This window comes from Plecotus auritus, assembly GCF_963455305.1.
Source record: "Plecotus auritus genome assembly, chromosome: 9".
Classification (NCBI taxonomy): Eukaryota; Metazoa; Chordata; class Mammalia; order Chiroptera; family Vespertilionidae; genus Plecotus; species Plecotus auritus.
Window position 1 is genome coordinate 98033241 of NC_137783.1, and position 22869 is coordinate 98056109.

The 22869-nt window shown below is 42.1% G+C and overlaps 1 protein-coding gene across 1 annotated transcript in view; it reads left to right on the forward strand.

Moving 5' to 3' along the window:
• Positions 1-19582, forward strand: part of RAB38 (RAB38, member RAS oncogene family) — a 52079-nt gene extending 32497 nt beyond the window's left edge. The window contains exon 3 of the mRNA XM_080640823.1: positions 18675-19582. Within this exon, the coding sequence (XP_080496949.1) occupies positions 18675-18827 (153 nt within the window). The 3' untranslated portion in view covers positions 18828-19582. The remainder of the gene's footprint in view (positions 1-18674) is intronic.
• The last annotated feature ends 3287 nt before the right edge of the window (positions 19583-22869 follow it).

The window sequence follows — 22869 nt, forward strand, 5'->3', positions numbered from 1 at the left end:
ATAGTTTTAATTCTGAAGAGCTTTCCTGTTCACATTATTCTTTTTCATAGCATCTGTTCTTAGTTAAGAACATAATTATTTTATAAGATGTTCTTTTTATACATCTGACGTTCATTTTTAGGAACTAGACCATCAGAAGCAGGTACTAAGCTCTGTGTGTATAGTAGGCTTTTTGGTTAGGGGCTGTGTTGCTTGTTGATTAGTAGATTTCACTTTAGGTGGGTAGTCACTGAGGACTCCCAAATGTCAGCTATTGGAAGTCTTTTTTTTCCTAAAGAAGTCTTCTCTCCTGGTAGGGGTGAAGATGCCAGTGTTCTGTGAGGGGGAAGTGGTAGTCCAGCTGCCATATTGGCAGGCTTTTAGTTGACACATTTTTCAGTCCCACAGCACCTACATAGGAAAATTTTTGGTGTCTCTTGAGTTTCAAGTTTCTTTTCTTTGGTTTACTCAGATGATAAACTAGTGTTTGCCTAGGGGTATAGATGCCTAGTGCTGGTATTCTACAAGAAGAAGGGGGGAAAGTGTGCGGCTGACATTCCCCATTCTGAACTTGAAGCAGTCCCCCTGACTTCAGCCACTCTCAGTACATTAGTCTTGGATTCTGTGGGAATTACCGAGCTCTCTTATTGTCCATATCTCCCTTTACACACCTTTAAAACATACTGTGTACATGCTGGTAAATCCACTACTATTCTCCATTGCTTTCAGATTTCAAAAAATGTGTTGAAATCTCTTGAATTCTGATGCACATTTTTCATTATTTTTATTCTTGAGATTCTATTTGAAATATTTAGTTTCTGACTCAATCTTAGTTATTATATAGTTTATTATGGCTTCTTTTAAAAGTAGAGTTATTTTATCCTCATTTTATAATATGGAATCCAAAGAATAGTGGGATATAAATAACTTACTCAAAGTCACAATGAGTAAGTGTCAGAACTAGGATTTTAAACTCAGGTCTGATTGATTCTGGATCTACCTGGTGCTTTCTATGTCAGCTTCTATTTGTATTTTATTTCATTATTATTTTTAAAATCCTCTCCCAAGGACATGTGTTTCTTTTTATTAAAGAGAGAGGAGAGAGAGAGAGAGAGAGAGAGAGAGAGAGAGAGAGAGAGAGAGAGAGAGAGAGAGAAAGAAATTGAGAGAGAAATGTTGATCTTTTGTCTCCTGTATGTGCCTCAACTGGGGATTGAACCCACAACCTAGGTATATGCCCTGACTGGGAATGAACTGGCTGACACCCTTTTAGTGTACAGAACAACGCTCTAACCAACTGAGCCACTTGGCCAGAGCTCAGCTTCTACTTTTAAAAGAAAAACAAATAGGCAAGGTTCATCTGTTATTGACCACTGTCAGAACCTTCTAGGAAGGGTTGCTTCCTTGTTTCAGGAGGGGGTTTGTTACTAAGACATGTTTGACTTCTACCTCCCCATGTTACTTCATATTTTTCAGTATTGATTTTGTTTGTCCCTGGCTTTGTGGTCTGTTACCTACTTTAATGTGTCTTGTTTGCCATCTCTGAAGCACCCTTAGATTTGTGGGTGACAGCCCTGCTCTCCCAAGGCCTTCTGTTCCATCTCTGTCTACTCTGCTGACTAGTGAGGTATTGATTCCTTGGGGGAGCCTGCAGGGATTGGGGGGAAATCAATATCTCATTAGACATGAGTGAGAAGCAGCAGCAACAACTCTTGAGCAGCTTCTTCCCTGACGTAATAAAAAATTATTGTTTATAATTTTTATTTTATTTTAGAACAAGAGAGGGAGAGAGAGAGATATCAATAAAAGAGAAACACCATTTGGCTGCCTCCTGCATGCCCCCTTTTGGGGATCAAGTCCACAACCTGGGCATGTACCCTCACCAGGAATTGAGTCAAGGACCTCTCAGTGCACAGGGATGATGCCCAACAAACTGAGCCACACTGGCCAGGGCAAGGTGCACTGGTTAAAAATGAGGTTAGCCTGACGTGTCCAAGGATATTCTGAAGTGATTAGATTGTCCTAGGAATACCTTAGAAAAAGCCAATGACAGAAAAATCAAGAGTTGTATTTCCATTTCCTTGAACTAAATGAAGCAAAGTCCTCTTTTGAGAATAATTTTGCCCATCAAAAATAGCTCCAGAGGAAAGAAGTTCTCTGATGATAATTTGTGTAACTTTTGGTCACTGAATTTTCTAGTGCAGGCACAATCAGTTGAGATCCACAGGGCAAGACTTTTAGCTTCCATGTTTTTCAGGGTTCCCAAAATAAAGAGAGATTATCAGCAGTGGGTGCCTACCATTATCCATGTAATATGTTTCTGAAACCTTGTGTTTCCCAAATGTTTTTGCTACCTCACAGTGCTTATTATGGCAGCTGTCCCCAGATGAGTCCCTTTGAAAGAGAAGAGTTCTTTTGGAAAAAGAATTACCATTTTCTCATTCATCTGGTTATAAGTTTTCGTGTTTCAGAGTTTTGTAAAGAAGGGTAGGCATGAGGAGAAAAGTCAAATTATCAAAGTCTAAAGAGGTCTAGTTTTGCCATAGTAATAGAAACCCATACATACTTAACCCCTGAATTATCATGCTATAATGTCTTCTTTCACCATTGCATAGAAACACATGACAGGTATATATGGATAGCACTTCAAAATCATTTTATGATCGAACTACACATTTTATAGTTTCATTCACCTCTATGTGACAGGCACTGGGACTATCCCAGTTGACAAAACAGATAAAATCCCTGCTTCTTGGAGCTTGTATCGCAGTGGATGAGATAGGTAATAGAAAGATAAATCCATGCAATATAATCGTTTGTCAGATGAGCTAAGTGCTAGGGAGAAAAATTAAATAAAATAAGGGAAGAAGTCTAGAACTGGTGTGGCATATATGGATGGGATGCAGGGGACAGTTCAAAAAGAGGAAAGCAATTTTAGACAAGTGACCAGGCAAGGTTCCAGGGTGAAGGTGTTTTATTTTTTAAATTAAAGCTTTGAAGGAGGGACAACATTGAGCCATATGGATTCCTGAGAAGGGAATGGTCCAGGGAGAGGATGTAGCATATGCAGAGGCACTATGGCAGGAACTGACAGCTGGGCTTTAATAGAATGATAAAGATGAGGTCAGGGAAGTGATGGGGTCATGTTGAGTCTTTAGAGCATTGTAACAACTTTAGGTTTTGCCCTGAGTGAGATGGGAAGACATTGGGTCTGATCAGAGATGTGATACAGTTGGATTTAAATAATCATGCTGGGAGTTGTGTCGAGCCTGGATTATATTGGGGAAGGTTGGAAACAGATCAGCTAAGACTCTATTGCGCTATATAAGAAAGAGGAATTGTGGGACATAGTCAAACTCTACAATGAACAATAGCAGAGAGGATTTCCTTACAGTTTGGATGAACATAATGAGAGAAAGATAGGATTTGGGGATGGCTCCACAGTTTCTGGCCTGAGTAACTGGAACAGTAGAGTTGACGTTTTCTGAAAGGAGTCAATGGAGAGGCAGCCAACACTCAGTTTTGTATACAGCAATCTTCCCCTATCCGCAGAGGATGTATTTCAAGATCCCTATTGGATACCTGAAACTAGTATACTGAACCCTATAGATACGATCTTTTTTCCTACACTACATACCTATGATAGTTTATAGTTTAATTTATAAATCAGTCATAGTAAGATATTAACAACAATAACCAGTAATAAAATAGAACAACTGTAGCAATATACTTTAATAAAAGTTATGTGAATGTGGTCCATCTCTCTCAATCATATTATACTGTGCTGACTCTTCTTGTGCTGATAGGAGATGATGCAATGCCTACCGGAGAAGCTGAAGTGAGGGGAGTGACGAAGGTATTGTGATGAGTGTTAGGCTATCATACGTTTTGCTAAAACACAAGCACTGTAATACCATGACAGTCATCTGATAATCAGGACAGCTACTAAGTGACTAATGGGTGGTCAGGACATCTACCGTGGATACGCTGAACAAGCAGATGAGTCATGTCCTGGGCTAATGGAGTGGGACAGCACGAGATTTCATCGCAATACTCAGAACAGCTTGCAAATTAAAACTTATGAATTGTTTATTTCTAGAAGTTTCCAATTGATGTTTTTGGACTGTAATTGACAGTAGGTTGTGAAAACCGTGGAAAGCGAAACCACAGATAAACAGGGGATGACTGTTACATTAAATCTAGAAAACAACTATGATCAGATGTCAAGCAGATAGTTAGTTGGTTGTGCTTCTGGAGTTCAGGAGAAAAGTCAGCTGCAGGTAAGAGGATCAAGGACTGAGTCCTGGGCACTCACACATTTAAATGAGAAAATGAGTCCACAGAGGGGGGAGGCAGTAGAGGGCACAGGTATTTTGACTTTATCCAAACTTCTGATAAAAATTAGGTTAGTTTCCATCAGAGGTTTGAGTTCTGGGCCACTTCCTTAGAAATGAATCTTCTTGTTTAGTGTAATTAAATAATTAGTAGCCCTCAGCTACCATTTGAACCAATTACATTTACCCATTTTACTTTGGAGTCAACCCATAGCCACCCTGTCCACAGGACAGTATGAGGGACTTTATTCTAAAGATAAGATGTGAAAGGTAGTGTCCTGATTGCTCAACCTGAATGTTTGTTACAAGAGCAAATAAAGTGCGTTTGCGTGTGAGCTCTGTCTTCTCTGGGTCATCTGTTAAGCTTGTGCCATATTTCTCAAGCACTAGTTTGTGCCTCTGTGATGATACTTTTGCTCTGAATAAACCCCAATACTATCGTTTTCTGCCTGTAGCATTTTCTCTTGGGTCGGATGAGTTCAGGCCACCCTTCAATCACCTCCCTTCTCCTTCTGTCTTTTGGGTGTGTTACTTTTAAACCTGATCTTACTTGAGATATTCCTGCAGTCAAACTGCATTCTCCTAGATCTCGCCCCTCTTTCTTCTTTGTTGGGTTACGCATGCTGGTAGAGTTAGAATTTCTGTATTTGAGCTTCCTGTCCTTATTTTTCTTCAGACTCGATCATATAGATTTTTTTCTATTTGTGAGAAAAACCTATATAATTTTCCATTCATCCTTATATATTTCTATTTTGCAGTTCATGAAATATTTATAGACATGCTGTTTCCTTCCTGTTGTCTGGGCTTGAGGGATAAGAAAAAGTTTTAGGACTTTGTAAACTATTCATGGTTCAGAATTAACACTCTTATATTCTTTGTTTCCCACCTTTGAATGTAAATGTTAATATAGTACATATGCCTTATGAATAACTTAGAAAACAACCAGAATTATAAATAGAAGATTAAAATTATCTGTAATCAAGTCACCAATTGATTCATTGACATTTTAGTCTGTTTCCTTTTAATTAGGAATATGTGTATATTAAAAAGAACTTCATCCTTCCCTTTTAAGTCATTTTTATAATTAAAGTGTCAACCAGTCAAAATGACTTATTAGCTGTACACCTATTGCTACATATACATGATACCAGCAGAAGGAGGCAGAAAGAAAAAGTAAAGGGTACCCATGGTAAACAAGAATAGCTGAGTTGTCTTCTAATATTTTATAATGCAAGAAAGTGGTTTTCAGGAACAGAGTTGAGATTTTTAAAGTTTACATTTGAAGCAGAAATATCCTTTACTGGTATCTGGCCAAGTTATTGTCTTTCTCAACCTATTTAATTAGGTGGACTTCTGTAAAAACAACCAGAAAATCATAACTAAGGTGAAGTCTAAAGTTCCAAGAAGCCTCTTTTATCTCTTTCTTTTTTTCCTAAAAAAAAAAAAAATTATTCAGCAACTACTTTATGCCTTTCGGAAGAGGCACTTTTTATCAGATCATTTGTGTTTCAACTCTGCTTTCCCCTTTTTGCATGTTGGATATGGGAGCCTCCACTGCTCACTTATTCTGCATGTGTAAAGGTGCCACTAGATATGTATCTTTTATAAGCCACACTTTATGAAAAATATTTTTCCATTTCTTTTAAAATCATAAATTGTTTATGTCTGTCTGAAATGTGAATACATACATTTTCACTAGTGTAGATGATTGCAAATGTCCATAAAGCAGTATAGTAAATGTAACTGAGGGATTTTTGACTTTGCAATGACCCTCCACGGCCAGTTTTGTGCTCCTATACCAGCCATTCTCTTTTAGCTCCCCCCACAGGTTGCCCATACTCTGTCTCTCAAGTCATAGTGAATGGCCAATAGTGCCCGCATAACCTAAGTGGGGCCCCTCCTGGTACCATTGTCTTCTGGACTCAGAGTTGCTTTAGTCTCCAGCGTGAACATGTGACTGAAGCCAGACTCATCAGAGTCTTTCCCCAGGATTTCTTCAACCCAGTATGGGGGCCGGAGGCCTTTTCACTTGGGTGGCGAAGCTATGAGAATGTAATTCAAGGCTGCTGCAGCTGACTCCCTCTTTATATGCAAAAAGCTGCTGGGCAGGTAGCAAAATGGAAGCTGAACTAATGGTGTTTCAGAGTCTAATTTTATTTCTTAAGTTCCTTGGAGTGGCCTGAATCATTCAGCCATTCCATCACTCCTGGGTGCTACCCTCCAGATGACCTAGGCAGTTCAGTGGGTTTCTGATTTTTGCAGCCAACAGATTATGGCTAATCACGTTGATAGAGTGCACTTGCAGTAGTAAATGATTGCCTAAATAAATGTCTTATACTTAAACTCTCAATGTGAGAAATCTTTCCCATTAAGGGAGCATTATTCTTAGGACTCCCACAAGTTTGACTGCATTAGTCAACGACTGAAGATAGTTTCGAGTTACCTTTAATCTTGTTTGGAAAAAGGCAGAGTATAAATTCTCTCCTCTCAAAGCTGATGAAAATGATGCCAGAGAGAAGACCTGATCTGTTTATAAGTGACTAAGCTGGTTTGTAGCTACATGCGGGCTAGGACACACATCTATTAATTCTCTCTCTAAAGTTGTCTAGAATTTTAAAAACTTCAGTATTATAGACTTTAACATAGAACAACTCAGTATTTTTTGTCTGGTTTTAATTGGTATTGGTCTACTTTTCTTTCCCTTTCACAGGCCAGTTTATTCATAAATTTCTTTTTTTAAAATATATTTTTATTGATTTCAGAGAGGAAGGGAGAGGGAGAGAGAGATAGAGACATCAATGATGAGAGAGAATCATCGATTGGCTGCCTCCTGGACACCCTACACTGGGGATTGAGCCCGCAACCTGGGCATGTGCCCCTGACCAGAATTGAACCTGGGATCCCTCAGTCCTCAGGCTGACGCTCTGTCCACTGAGCCAAACCAGCTAGGGCTATTCATAAATTTCTAGAACATGTACATGCCAATAGGCCCTGTGTAAGATGCTGGCAATACTCCAAGTACATAAAAGTGCCACTTCTGCTCTCAAGAAGTTTACTATGTAGTGAGAAGGAACATTTCTAAAAGTCTTTGCAATCGTGCATAACAACAGCTAGGGTAGGGATTGCTGTGGAAGCACCTGTGAGTTACGCAACCCAGACCGGCTCAGGTGGGAGATAGGGCATCGGTCAGAGAAGGTGCATCAGAGTGGATAATGTCAGGACTTTGTCATCACCAGTCAGGCGCATGTTCCCAACTTTGTTATTAGCATGATCTCACTCTATTCTGCTGAAATCATAGGAAAAGAAACACATGAACTTCGTTTTGGGCTGGCTCAGAAAAATGGGGAAAGGTAAAATTGGGTCTAGCACCACCTAGGTAAGGGCAAAAAACCGTAAGTATAATACAAAGTCACTTCATAACTGTCTCTATTCCCCACCTCACCCCCCACCCACAGACACCCCATATGTACCACCCCTCCTCCTGATCAGTAGTTGCCAAATTTTGCAAAGAGGAGCACCAGCCCAGGGAGACAGAGCATGTGATAGGAGTTCTGTTATCAGAGTTTATGAAACTCATTCTGTGCTTGGAGATGAGAGGGGAAAGGGGAACGGCTTGCTTTCCTCTAACCTGAATCTGCCTTCCTTTAATTCACATTATTGTGGTGGATCTTTACCTTCTGATCCAAGTTCTTCCATGTTGCTTTGGTTCCCCATGTGTGCTCCCACCGGAATGCTAAACCTCTTCTCCATTTAATGCAAGAATTTCAGTCACATGCCACATTCTGCAAGCATTTAGGACTCTGAGGGATCTTGTGATAATTATTTTTAACTTAACATTTCATAAAATTATTTAACCATAAGATGCCTTTTTATCCTATCTGTACAGTATATATAAAAGCCTAAGTGACCAGAACAACCAGTTGACCAGTTGCTATGACACACACTGACCACTAGGAGACAGATGCTCAACACAGGAGCTGCCCTCTGGTGGTCAGTGTGCTCCCACAGCCAACTTCCCACGGCCCCACCCCACTGGCCCTGATTGGGGGTGGGGGGTGGCAGGCCAACCTCCTGTGGTCCCTCCCCCCTGATAGGCCTCAATCGCTGGCCAGGCCTAGAGATCCCACCCATGCATGAATTCGTGCACTGGGACTCTAGTACTGTTATGAAACTTCAGAGCCCACTTTGAGATATGTTACTCTAACAAAGAAGTATGTTTGTCCCTCCAAACATTCTTTTTATTTTTTATTTTTTTATTTTTAAAATATATTTTATTGATTTTTTTACAGAGAGGAAGAGAGAGGGATAGAGAGCCAGAAACACCAATGAGAGAGAAACATGGATCAGCTGCCTCCTGCACACCCCCCACTGGGAATGTGCCCGCAACCAAGATACATGCCCTTGACCAGAATCAGACCTGGGACCCCTCAGTCCACAGGCCGACGCTCTATCCACTGAGCCAAACCAGTTAGGGCTATTTTTTTTTAATCCTCACTTGAGGATATGCTTATTCATTTTAGAGAGAGGAAGGGGGAGAGAGAGAGAAACATCGATGTGAAAGAGAAACATCTATCAGTTGCCTCCCATACACACCTTGATCAGGGATCAAACCTGCAACCTAGGTATGTGCCCTGACGGGGAATTGAATCCGCAACCTTTTTGGTGCACAGGACCAGGCTCCAACCAACTGAGCCACCTGGCCAGGGCCAAACATTCTTTTATCAGAGTTTATGAAACTCATTCTGAAACTCATATATAACTTAATAATATTAATGTAATGTTGCATTATTTCCCAAGTGTTATATTTTCTTTTCAGGGCCTATTTTATGTCGACATTGTTGCTGAGTTCTTTCACATATCTCATCTCATTTTATGCACATCCTCAACAACTTTATGAAGTTGGCATTATTTTTATCACAGATTACAGGTAAAGAAACTGAGGTTGGGAGGGAGGTTATGGTGACTTCTCTGAGGTCACACAGCTAGTAATTGGCAGAGCTAGGCTAGTTCTGAGTCCTTCTTACCTTTCCTCTTAAATAAACAAATAATAAAATTTCAAGATGACCAGAAGATTCTGAAACTGGGAAATATACCTGAATTACATCAAAGCAGAGCCTGATTGGTGTGGCTCAGTTGGTTGAGCTTTGTCCCATGCATGGAAAGGTTGCCTGTTTGATTCCTAGTCAGGGCACATAGCCAGTAGCTGGCTTGATCTCCAATAGGGGGCAGTGATCAATGGTTCTCTTTCATCATTGATGTTTCTATCTCTCCCTCTCCCTTTTTCTCTCTCTCAGATCAACAAAAAACATTTCAAAAATAAAATAAAAGTTCAAAGCAGAATAAAATGAAATCCTTGTGAATCAGTTAGATGTCAGTAGCTAAATACTTCCAAATGAAGCAGGTACTTGAATTATCAGGGGAATCACTTCATAAATTATATAATTGTCTAACCACTATGAAACTAATGTATAATGATATTGAATGTCAACTATTTATTTTTTTAGATAAAAAGAAAACCAGATGAGATATGTTCACTCTGGATGGGCAGAGGATCTACAGATAGAGATGAAGTCAGATAACCTAAGCAAAGCACCTCGAGGGAATGGCCTGTGGTTTAGTTCAGTTGGAAGCCGCTGAGTAAAGGGGGCCAGTGGAGATGAGCCAGGACAGTGGAGTTGTGGCCAGATTGTTTGGCTCTCAAGTTTGCTGGTCTGGACTGATTCTGAGCAGGCAATGTGAGCCAACAGAGTCTTTAAAAAATATTTTTATTGATTTCAGAGAGGAAGGGGGAGAGAGACACACACACACAAAAATGTCAATGATGAGAAAGAATCACTGATTGGCTGCCTCCTGCATGCCTCACACTGGGGATCGAGCCTGCAACCTGGGTATGTGCCCTGACCTTCTGGCTCAGAGGTTGATGCTCAACCACTGAGTCATGTCGGTTGGGCCAACAGAGTCTTTTGAACTGGGAATTGGGGATGGCATAAGATTGTAGCTACACTTAAATTAGAGTAGCCGGGAAACAGTCTAGAAGGAATATATAAGATGATTGTCATAGAGGGAAATGGAGGCATGTGACTGGAGAAGAGACCACACAAGACCTGACCTAGGATGAAATGCCACAGTGGTTGTGAGAAGGGAGCACATCACCATCATGACCTCTAAGCAGAGGCTGGAAAAGGCCTGAACTAATAAGACCATCACCTAATGGCTGACTCCATAGCATATTAAAGCAAGGAGTGTAAAGACTGATGAATAGTGCCTGGTCCATGGAAAATGCTCAGTGATTATTAGCCGAATTATAAATGATTTCATTTAGTTACATGGTGTGTATTTTAATATTACATGATGAGAAGTTCAAATTGATGTATCACCTCTTTCTTTGCTATTAAAAGTTTGTAGAATGAAAAAAAGGATGGTGTTAATCCATGTCTGGAAGAAGTAAATTATATAACATGTGTTAAGTGAGGTTGCTCAGGCTAAGAATGGCTTGTTATCTGACTGAGGAATTTAGGAGTTAGACATCAGGGATTTGGTAGGGAAAGGCAGACTTAGGTTTAAGGGTTGATGCCAAAGTTCTTGTAGTTAGCTAGTATATGAAATTCCAAATACAAAAAGGTGATTATAAAATGGTTTTGTTTAGTATTAGCAACACATCCATTTTTACACATAGTTTGTGTTCCTATATGCTTTCACTCAAGCAATGTTTTTCTAACAATGTTGGCAGAGTTTAATTTATGCTGTCTTGGAAAACAAGGGTTTCAAACTCTGTAATGAAGAGTTAGTTAAATTATGAACAAAAGAGTTTTATATAAAGAAAAGATAAACTCTAGTTCTGAAAAGAAATTGTTAAGCTAGAGTTGACCATTCAGTTTCGTAAAAGTTTTTAAGAGGAGCCCTAGCCTATGTGGCTCGGTTAGTTGGAGCATTGTTTTGTACAACAAAAGGTGGTGAGTTCAATTCCCAGTCAGGGCACATACCAAGGTTGCAGGTATGAGGCCCTGAGACTATAGAAAAGGGGAGAAAGAGGGTTTGAATGGACTTTTACATTAGTGCTTAAAGGACAGTGGCTGAAGTAGGACTATGGTGGCAATGGGGGAGGTATTGTCAGAGGGGCACAGTCTTCGGAGCTGATTTTATTTGTGAACTTTTATCTTCTTTCCCTATATCTCCATGATGACCATGTGACTCTGTCCTGTGTTGAAATCAGTGACCTCATGGCTCCTTCCCAGTGCATATCACACAGACTAAAATCTGGGAACTTGCAGAGAGTGGGGCATCATTAGGACCTGGTTTGAATGACTCATACTCTCTCTTCTTTGCTTCATGGAGGAACTGTAACATGGGCTTTGGGTTCAGGCAGACCTTCACATGGGCACTAACAAATTGTTGGCCATAGACCCTAAGATGTCAGCAGGAGAAGAAAAAGAGAAAATATGGAAACTTTGGGGATTGAAGTTGGAAGTCAGGTGCCACCCCTTACTGAGACCATGTGTATTTAACCTCTCTGAACCTCACTTTTTTTCTCATCTGTAAAATGAGGGCAGCACCTCCCACCTCAGCTTTGTCACAAAGATTAAATGAAATGCCACCTTCTGAGAATAATTTCTGAGACATGGGGCTCAGTTTGGAGGAGTCCCACTAGAAGTTCATAATCACATTGGGAGGAGGCAGTTACCCAAAGGAGATGGGGCGTGATATTAGAGATGAGGGGAAGTGCTAAGCAGACAAAAGTAAAGGTGTCCACTATGCTCACCCCATGTTAGACAGGAACTAAAGTAAATGAAAACCAGCAAAATGTTCGGCACTTATGTGCTCAGTAAACAAACGCTGAATCTTAGAGTAAGGACTTTAAGACCCCTGTTCTGTGCATAACTTCTTAGAATGGTGTTACTATCCAGTGGGCCATCTGCTCTAATTAAAACTTCACAGGGCTGAGGAATTTAGTGCCCTAAGCTTATAGCCTCTGGTACATAGTGTTTTGTTTGAGGTTGATGTATTTGGAAAGATTAGCAGAGGATGAATTATTTGCCAGTTTCTAAGTAGGTAGATGTGAAGGTTTTCTGCTAGGATATTTTTGCTCTCTGGCACCAGCGGTCAGAGATTAAATAATTTTCCATCAGACAGATGTTCTGAAGAGCTAATTAAAAAACTGACAATCACCCAACACCTCAGATAGTTAGATTTATATGCCTTTATCTATAGGAAGATCAGAATCAGTGCAGCTTAAAATCACTGCCTTAAGTGATATTTCCAGAAAGTTCACTATTGAACTAAAAAGGAGTGCCTTTAAAGATATTCCTAATTATACAAGTGTGTCTCAAACCTGGATGCCCATTTTAAGAAGTGGAGAACCTTTTAAAAAATACCCATGTTGGGCCCCATTCCAGATAAATTATAACAATGTCTGGGAGGAGAGCCCTGGTACCAATTATTTTTAACTCTCCCCAGTGAGTTGAATATGCAGCCAGGATTGAGACCTACTGATTTATAAATGAAATTTATTTTCATAGCTCTGTTAATCCTGGGAGACACTGTAAGGTAATGTATGGGAACTGGATAGGAAGTGGAGTTAGGCCGGGTTTGGTTGGAATGACAGATTGACCAAGACCTTGTTCTGCTCTGGGCATAATTTTTTAAAGGTTAAAGTCTCCTTTCCTTTAAAATATGGCTATTCACTCTTTAACAGGTTTTTGTGAGGGTAGGATGTGAACGTAATTTCCTAAGTCAAGTACCTACTATATGCCCAGCGTAGACACTCAATAATAATTCGTGGTTACCACCATTTGTTTTTACTAAAGTGCTTTATTAGGAATTTCAAAGCCTGTTTCCCAGGCATGCTCACTGATATAAAAGAAAAGATTCTGAGCAGAGGCACAGAGATGAGCATACATCAACCTAAAGCAGTCCGCACAATAGACCATCTTGTCATGATGTAAATATGTAAATAAATCACAGGTTCAGTTTAAGTGTACTTCTCTTGGAAGTCATAGAAAGTATGAATTTCCATTTTCACAAAAGATGTTCCCGGAGATGGTATTACTACTTTCTGAAATAAATGCAAATAAAAATTCCCAGGTAGTGTTTCCCACTTAAGTCAGCAGCTCTGTGTCTTCACAATCACCTACAAATTGTGTGCTTGTCTGTGTCTACTTGGGTGCCAAGCTGCTCAATCAATTATATCTATAAACTAGAGGCCCGGTGCACGAAATTCATGCACGGGGGTGTGTGTCCCTCAGCCCAGCCTGCACCCTCTCCAATCGGACATCCCTCTCACAATCCAGGACTGCTGGCTCCCAACTGCTCGCCTGCCTACCTTCCTGATTGCCCCTAACTGTTTCTGCCTGCCAGCCTGATCACCCCCTAACCACTCCCCTGCCAGCCTGATTGATGCCTAACTGCTCCCCTGTCAGCCCGTTTTCCCCTAACTGCCCTTCCCTGCTGGCCTGGTCACCCCTAACTGCCCTCCCCTGCCAGCCTGGTCACCCTAACTGCCCTCCCCTGCAGGCCTGGTCCCTCTCAACTGCCCTCCCCTGCTGACCCGGTCACCCCTAACTGCCCTCCCCTGCCAGCCTCATTGCCCCTAACTGCTCTCCTCTGCTGGTCTGGTCCCCGCCCAACTGCCCTTCCCTGTAGGCCTGGGTCCCCCCAAACTGCCCTCCCCTGCAGACCTGGTCACCACCAACTGCCCTTCCCTGCAGGCCCGGTTGCCCCCAACTTCCCTCCCCTGCAGGCCTGGTCACCCCCAACTTCCCTCTCCTGCAGGCCTGGTCCCCCCCAACTTCCCTCCTCTGCTGGCCTGGTCACCCCTAACTGCCCTCCCTTGAAGGCTTGATCGCCCCCAACTGCCCTCCCTTGCAGGCCTGGTCCCTCCCAACTGCCCTCCCCTGCTGGCCATCTTGTGGCAGCCATCTTGTGTCCACATGGGGGCAGCCATCTTTGACCACATGGGGGCAGCCATCTTGTGTGTTGGAGTGATGGTCAGTTTGCATATTACTCTTTTATTAGATAGGATATAAAAAGCCAATGTCCCTGACGCCCATGACAACCAAATGACCGGTCACCATGAAGTGCATTGAGCACCTCTTGGTCCCTCCCCCCACCAGCCCACGAGCGGGGCAGGGTGGGACTGGGAACTGGCGAGTGGGGTAAACGACTGACCTCTTGGTCCCTGCCCACAGGCTCCAATGGATCAGCAATGGTGAACAGAGGAATCTAGGTTGGGGGCGGGAGGACAGGGCTGGCTGTCAGGCTGTTGGGATCACGGGCTTGTCTCCGGCTGCTCGGGGGCTCAAGCCTGTGGGAAAGCAGGCACTGGAGACTTCACCTCCATGCACGTGCGCTGGGCTAGCCGCTAATGGAATGTGCTGCCCGCTCAGGGCCGCTCACGCCCAGGCAAGTAGGTCGCAGGTGCACCCCGCAGCTTCCGTAGGTGCCTCAAGCCCCAGCAGCAGCAGTGGCGGCAGCAGCGGCAGTGCCGGTGTGAGCAGCCCCAAGCGGGCAGCGTGTTCCATCAGTGGTTGGCCCGGTGCACGAGCATGGAGTTGAAGTTGCCGGCACCTGCTTTCCCGCAGGCCTGAGTACCTGAAAAAGCGGGGATGAGCTGGTGATCCCAACGGCCTGACAGCCCGGCAGCAGAGGCGGCATTCGGCCTGGGGACTGATGAATGGGCAGAAGATGACCCTGATCGCAGGAGGCTAGGCCCTAGGGACCCTACCCGCACGATTTCCTGCACTGGGCCTCTAGTTGCAATATAATTTCCCACCCAATAGGTCTGAACCTGTAGTTCTATCAGGCCAGGTTAGAGGACAGAGGAGAGTGGGGAGTTGGTTCTGTATTGCTATTACCTCTTCTAGTCTAGGCACTTGGCTGTGACTTCCATGGTGAACAGAAGGACTAGCAGTAGGAACCAGCCTTGTCCAAGGTCCTGACTGCATGCTCCTACCCTGTTTATACTGGAAACGCATCTCCTGCCCATGCTGTTCCTTTATTTGGGGAACTTCTTCTTTCTCCATATCTCCATGCTGACCATGTGATTGTCCTGTGTTGAAATCAGTGACAATGTGGCTCCTTCCCAGTGCATATCTTGGGGGAGCTGAGACAGGATCTGGCTCAGAGCCTCTGTTCTAAACACTATACACCTGGTTTTTGTAGTAAGCTTATGGTGAATGTTAGTGTTTACTCTTCTCGCTGGGCTCATAGCTGGCAATCCCACATCCTATTGTGTGTCTTGGGGCCAGCCACTTACCCCTTCCAAATCTGTCCTCAGTTGCAAAATGAAGGAATAGAACATACACATAATGGTGTTCTTTTGATGATTGAATGAGAAGAATATATAGATAACATTTACTGAATGCATCCTCTATGCCCTTGTCTAAGTATTTGTCTAAGCATTTCATATGTGCTAAGTATTAACATTATTAACTTACAATCACCTTGAAAGTAAATCTCCTAGTTCCCTTTTTACAGATGAGGAAACCGAGGCAGGGAATGGTAAAGGAATATGTCCAAATTTATACAACAAGAAAGTGGGGGAGCTGAGAGAAGAATTTGACTTCAGGCCTGTGCTCTAAACACTGTACACCATGCCTTTGTGTAGTTTGTATGTGGTAAGTGTAGTGGTATATAATGTGTTTGCTTTTCTTTGTGGCTTCCTCTTGAAATCTCTAATCTGACATAGGAACATACCATAGCAAACAGCACCATGGTACACATGAGAGGTATTTACTAAATACTTACTGATAGATGAAGGGATAAAACAGAGTGTTAAGCATCATATAGTTTTGTCTGGTAATGGATTTGTAGTGTATTGTGTTTATTGACATGTCACCAGCAGAACAACCTCAGTGACTACCTGGCCAACTTAGGATCCAAGTCTCTACAGTGCTCTGGCTCAAGATGCCATTTCCAACCTTACTCTTCTGTTTACCTAAACCTTGATAGTGTATAAGCTCAGTCAAGGACAGGAATTCTTTTATGGTGTTTTTCTTTGTATGTCTAGTACTTAGTGGGAATCTAAAGAATATTTATTGAATGAATGAATGTGGCTCAGTCACCATGAACTTCCACTTTGCTCATATGTACAGTCTGAAAGCAGGCTCTGATGGAACCAGACATGGCCCCATGTCCTAGTCCCGACACCAACTATCCTTTATTTGGTGTGTTAACCCATCAGTTTCATCTTATCTTTTACCAAAGTGACTGTCTAGGCTGCCATTAATTGGGTTTGGGTTTTAGTTGTTTTTCTCTTAATGATGATAGATTTGTATTGATTTGTCTACACCAGCATTTTACTCTCCACGTTATTAGATTTTGCCACTTTGCATATTAATGAAAGAAAACCCCATTTAACTGGCATGTTAGATGTGAGTGGGGGTTAAAAAAATATGACTGCCAAAACTAACTTATATTGTACATGAAGGAGGGCCCTTTTTAATGCTTAAAACTAGATTTTCCTGTCATAGAAACATGTGTTTGTTTTTCCTAACTTATGAAGGAGAAAGGAACTAAGGTTCATTTAGCATCTTTTGGGCCTAATGCTGGGGTAAAAACTTTTTATTTGTTATTGCACTTGATATTTGAAACAATCTTGAAAAGGAATATGGCTTAGTAAGACCCAGGCTTTGATGTCAAAAAACTTGGGTCTGAGTTCTGGCCCTCCAACCCATCCACTATGTGATCTTGGGGAAGTTTCTTAATCTCTATAACCTTCAGTTTTATTTTCTATAAACTGATGTGATGATAACTCATGGTTGGTGTTTGGGGAGGGATTTTGTTATCTCCTTCCCCAACACACAAGCAATATTCAACTGGACACTAAAGTATTGGTTTAGTAATGGCTGGGCAAGCATCCCATAACCTCCTGAACATGGGTCTTATTTAGGGAGATGTGTTGGCCCAGGAAGCCAAGGCCTGGAAGGCTAAGTCAGACTATATGCACTCCCCACTGTCCGTGCATCTGAGACATTAGAGGATCTGGTCCTGGCTTCCAATTGGTCACATAAACAAGTGACTGTACTCAAGAGCAAAGCATTGAGCTGGGTGTGCCCCTACCTTGGAGAGATTACTGTCTGGGAGCAGATCATTCAAGTGTGACCTGTGGGCATGACACCAGGAAGAGGAAGAGTGCCAGAAAGCATGCCAAGCATGGGCCTGACTTGAAGGCATGGGAACCTGCACAGCAGAGAAGAGGGCAGAAGGCAGCTATTCTCTATGGACCAACTTCCCCAGCATGAGGCAGGTAGTTGAGCTGAAGGCCCCCTCCCCACTCCCACCTGAACAATAACAGCAAAATCACTAAGAACAGAAAACAAACCCTGGGATTGTAAAAGATTATGTATGCAAAGTACCCAGCACGTTCACACTGTGAAAGCACCCATGATCACTACACACAGTGAAGGGAAGCAACTTTTTATTAGATAGATAAGTATTATCAAGACGATTGTATAGATGAGGAAAGGAGAGGCTCAGAGATATGAACACTGGTCTTGTAAAAAGACAAGAACACATCCCAAAAATGCACAAAAGCAACCAGAACTTAACCTTGTTTTAGATTTATGACCATTAGGTGTTAGTCATAAATATCATTTTGGAAGCAATCACTGCATCTTACATTTTCCATGTAATATGACTTCAGACAGTGATCTAAAAATATCGTGTGTCCCCCCAAAAATGTATATTCACACTTTGAATAATTATAAAGTCAGTTTTGATTAAAATACATATCATTTTCAAAATTGAGCTATCAGCTGTCGAAGTGTGTATACCTTTTTTGGGGGGACACCCTGTATATCAACAACTTTGACATACCAGGTACACACACAAATTAGGGATAAGTAGATATACTTCAGATTGGACAAGGTTTTATAATAAAACAATTTGACAAGGAAGTCCTTATCTGCTTACATTGAATATGAGAAAACACATCAGAGAAGTTCTACAAATTGTGATAAAAACAGCCAAATTTGACTTCACTGAAGATCAAGATTTTGTGTTTGGTATTTACTGGAAGTAAATATTTTGCAATATTATCTTATAGTGTAAGAGTATGTGAAAAATAAGAAAACTGCCCTCTAACTTTCATTCAACCTACTAAGTGAGCCTACAAAACACTATTTCTCCTGCCTGACAGACCAAAATAAACACGTTTACCTTTGTGAAGGTCTAAAAAAGCAAAGCGCTTTGAAAGAATACATGGAAGTGAAGGGAATAGAAAGAGGATGCATGGGCAGCCTATAGGAAGGGATGTTTAAATGAGTTGCCCAAAATACTGCCCTTCTGTCACATAAAGGTCTCTGCTCCGGCATCATCTAGAACACCGAGTAAGAAAAGCTGCTTTGTTTTGTTTTTTCCCTTTAGGAAAACATAAACATCGACGAAGCCTCCAGGTGCCTGGTGAAGCACATCCTCGCCAACGAGTGTGAGTTGATGGAGTCCATCGAGCCGGACATCGTGAAGCCGCACCTCACGCCACCCAGGGCGGTCAGCTGCTCCAGCTGTGCCAGATCCTAGTGGGCTCTGTGGTGGAACATGCTGCACATCACCCCATCCTCTCAGACATGGTGCCTCAGCTTTTGCCATTTTGGAAAAATGTCATGATAGGGACACACATGTGACACGCCAAAGATCTATGCCTCTATCTTTCCTATATGAGAGAAATAGCAAATGTGTTTTTAATGTCTGTGCCTTCCCCCCCTTTGCCCCCTCCACCCCCCCACCCAGCATCAGCAACTGTGTTTACAAGCATTTAGAATATTTAGTGTGTTAAAAACTTGTGTCTGGCAGCTGACCACCACTCTGCAGGATGAGATTGGGCCGTGCTATTTGCTTCTTTGCATCAGCCAAGGCCTCAGGTTTTCAAGAGAAAGGGGAGAAGGGCAGACTCGCTGGCAAGTTGAGCACTGGCTTTCGTTTTGCCGCTGGTATCATTGCCCAGACTTGAATATATTCTCTGCTGCTCTGACCGGCCTCCTAAGTTGAAATGGTCTTTTCTCCAGACATGACCTCCATTCCCAACAAACACAGGAGTTTCCTCTGATTTAGCTCTTCGGAGTCATGCACACAGGCTTCCTGTGCTGTTGCTTTTATTGTCGCTTGCCATGCCCCGAATGTGGGTTTAACTGGAAAATGTATGAAAAAGATCTGCCCCCTGTTTGTGCCCTTTTGTTAGCTTTCTCTGACTCATGCTGTGGGACTCTGTACATGTAATATATATTGTATATATTTTCACAAGTGAAAAATAAAACATGAACGGACTCTGTTTCCTTATTTCTGAGAGTGCTCTGAGTTTCTTAGTATTGTGAACTTTTTGGGGGACTGGGTATCTATGGTTCTCAAGACTCATTTCTAAAATTCTGTTTCAAATAGGAGATGGGACATGTGCATTTAAAGGAACTGCTGGGCACTATTAAAACTGACATGAGTATTCCATCTATACCTACTGTTCATATCAACATTTAGGCCAAGAAAGTAAGTAGTATATACAGATTTCTTTGGTTAAGCAGAGAAATATAGCCTCAGATAATCTGATCAAGAAAGATGCCAGACCAGTTAACACACACACACACACACACACACACACACACGCACACACACACACACACGCACACAGCTAAAATATGCATGGTGATATCTTGCTTTACTCAATGGCTGTGGTGCTGATATGCTATAGATAGCTACCACATTTTAATGGCATTATTTTCCATGGATGTTCATCATACACTCATAGGAGTTTTATCTTTCGAAACAGATGTTTTGGTGTTTCCTATCCCTATTATTGTGGCATTCACTGTTTCCATAAGCACCAACCACACAGCTTCTTATTGTGTTTGTGACCCTTTTCCTGAGGGCGTTCTCTGATCTCTGGAGCACCTGATCCCTAAGGCAGGTTGCCCCGAAGTTCCAGAGAGTTCATATCTCCAGGAGCAGCCCTCAACTTATGACAGCAAGAATTCTAGAATAAATACCCTAGGTCTTTGTCCCTCAGGAAAGACAATCCTGAAGCATGTGCTATGCAATGTCTCAGAACTTCCCAATGGTAGTAAGTCCCTGGTTCCCACAGGGGAAACCTTCTATCCTACTCATCCTTTATTAGCTTCCTTTCTTTCTGTCATCACTCCCCCACTCCTCTACTGGCGTTTTCTGGGTTCACTTCCAAAATAAACTACTTTCTCTTCAATCCTTGTTCAGGGTCTTCTGGGGGAACCCAAGCCCATCCTAAGTTAGTTGGAACAGAGTTGGCCTAGGAAGGAACTCCTCAATACCAGCTTCTTGAGATGAATCAAGCACCACCCAGGCGGTAGCAAGGACCCCCTTGCTGGTGCATAATGGCATGGGGCTGATCCCTGGCAAAATGTAGCCCCATAATTACTAAGACTCCTCCTATCAGGGATAGAATGTAGATGGAGGAATTCTATTAATCTTGTGTTTAAAAGATATGGGATTGTGGAGTTAGTTAACCTTCATAGAAATTTTTTAGGAAAAAAAAATTACAGACTTGGTCAGCCAACATTCAATTCAGGATTTGAGGTGAAAGCTTAAAAACCTCCAACCAATAATCAAAATAACCCTCCTTTTCTGTAGCTACAGGATAAACCATGCTGAAAACCCCGTCTGAGATTTCACTTTCAGAGAAGCAGAGTTGTATAGGAGGTTGAATTCACAAAACTAGTAAATCTTATCCATTAAAATCAGCATCCTTTTCAGGAAGGAGTTGGACACTGAAGTAGAGGAGATATTTGGGTACATGCTCTTACAAAGACAGCCAACAGACTCATAAGAGCACCTCCTCAGTAGGAAGTTTGATAAGTGGTGATGCTTAAACTTAAGTTCTACTCCCATCTCCCTCATTGCTTCTGGACACATAACAGGAGTCAATTCTCAGCATGACCTGAGCAGAAAGGCATGACTTATGTTGCAGGATGAAATGGATCATTCATTAGTCAAGTGAACTATAGAACCTGGCTGGTAAGAACTAGTAGGACTCTGAGAACATTCTAAGAAACTGATCTTGAGATGCTGGATAAGGGAGGACAGAATGTAAGACCAAATAATAAATAATCTTTTTCTATAAAAATACTCTTTCATGAGTTAATTTTTAACAGTCTGACAAATACACTTGGAGCTGATCCCAATGTGCTACTGGAATAGCTATTTAAAGCTTGGAAACAATGTTGGCTTAAAATAAATGGTGTAGAGATGCCAGAACTACTTCAAAGTATTGGAGAAGAGCTCCGAGGTCTCCTGAGAGGTGGACATGTTACAATGTGTTTATGTTGTGATGCCAGAAAAATTATCAGCTAATTATGTTCCCCAGGAGAGACCAAAAGATACTCCCTTTACTGAAGCAATAAGCAGCGCCCCAAAAAGAGGGACACCAACCTCAATGAGAAGCTCAGTGGTGACTGTTCTGGGTAGACCAGGTCTGACATTGTAACTATGTTGCTGTTTTTCATTTGGAATGACACCCTGCATGGTTAAGGCTGAAGATGTGGTGCTATTAAATGCTGTGTTTTTTTTTGTGTTTTTTTTAGTTTTTCTTTTTTAGTTTTGTGTCCTGGATAAGCTATCTTCATGAAGTGGAAGTAGGCATGATGCCCATCCCCCCGCCCCCCATTACCACTTTTACTAATTCACTTACGAAAGTGAGCTTCCCCTTTTTACAACTTCAGGATTTACAGAGAGGCTTAGAAAGTTCTACCAGGAGACATAGTAAGGGTTCCACTAAATCTACAGCTTCAGCTGCCACCTGGTTATTGTTGGCTCTCCATGCCCACAGGCCAGGAGTTAGAGAAGACAGTTACTCTGCAGGCAAAGGCAGTTCATCCTGATTGCCAAGAGGACCTACGGTGGCTGCTAAATAATGGAGCTGGGAGGAGTATGTCTGGAAATCATGGGACTCAGTGGGGCGCCTCTTGATGCTTCCAGGCCTGGTCGGAACCTAAAAGATAATTGCAACAATTACACCTATGAGGATAAGTAACTGAGTTACAAGGAGGACAGTTAACTTGAGACTCAAACCCTCAGGTATGGAAGACTGCATTATTGCACCAGCGATGAACCTAGACTAGAAGCAGGTTGGCCAAGGAATAGAAGTGGTAAAGGATGGAAATGATAAATATCAATTATGGTCTCAAGATTAAGTACAGCAGTGGAGACTGTAGCTTGGCTCACCAAAATACCCTTTGTAATCTCAATCTCTCTCTCTCTCCCCGGCCCCTCCCTTCTCTCCCTAGTGACTTCCTTAAAAATATTGGTGAAAGCACAGAAAGTCCAAGGTGTGCACTAGACATTAGCAGAAGAAATGTCTGTATCCTCTCAACATACGGCTAAAAGCTTTCTCTGAATACGTGGAGTGTATTTGTCTTGCATGCTGGACAGGTCAGAGTGCTATAAAGTTAACACCTTCAAGAGCAGTCGCATCTAAAACTGACATAAATCGGTAAAGTTCAGCTTCCTCGCCCCTCCAGTAGAATAATCTGAGGCTTGCTCTGTAGACTCTTTCAGATGTTCCCAGTGGGATTTCCTTCCCTGTCTCACTACTCCTCTATCCTTG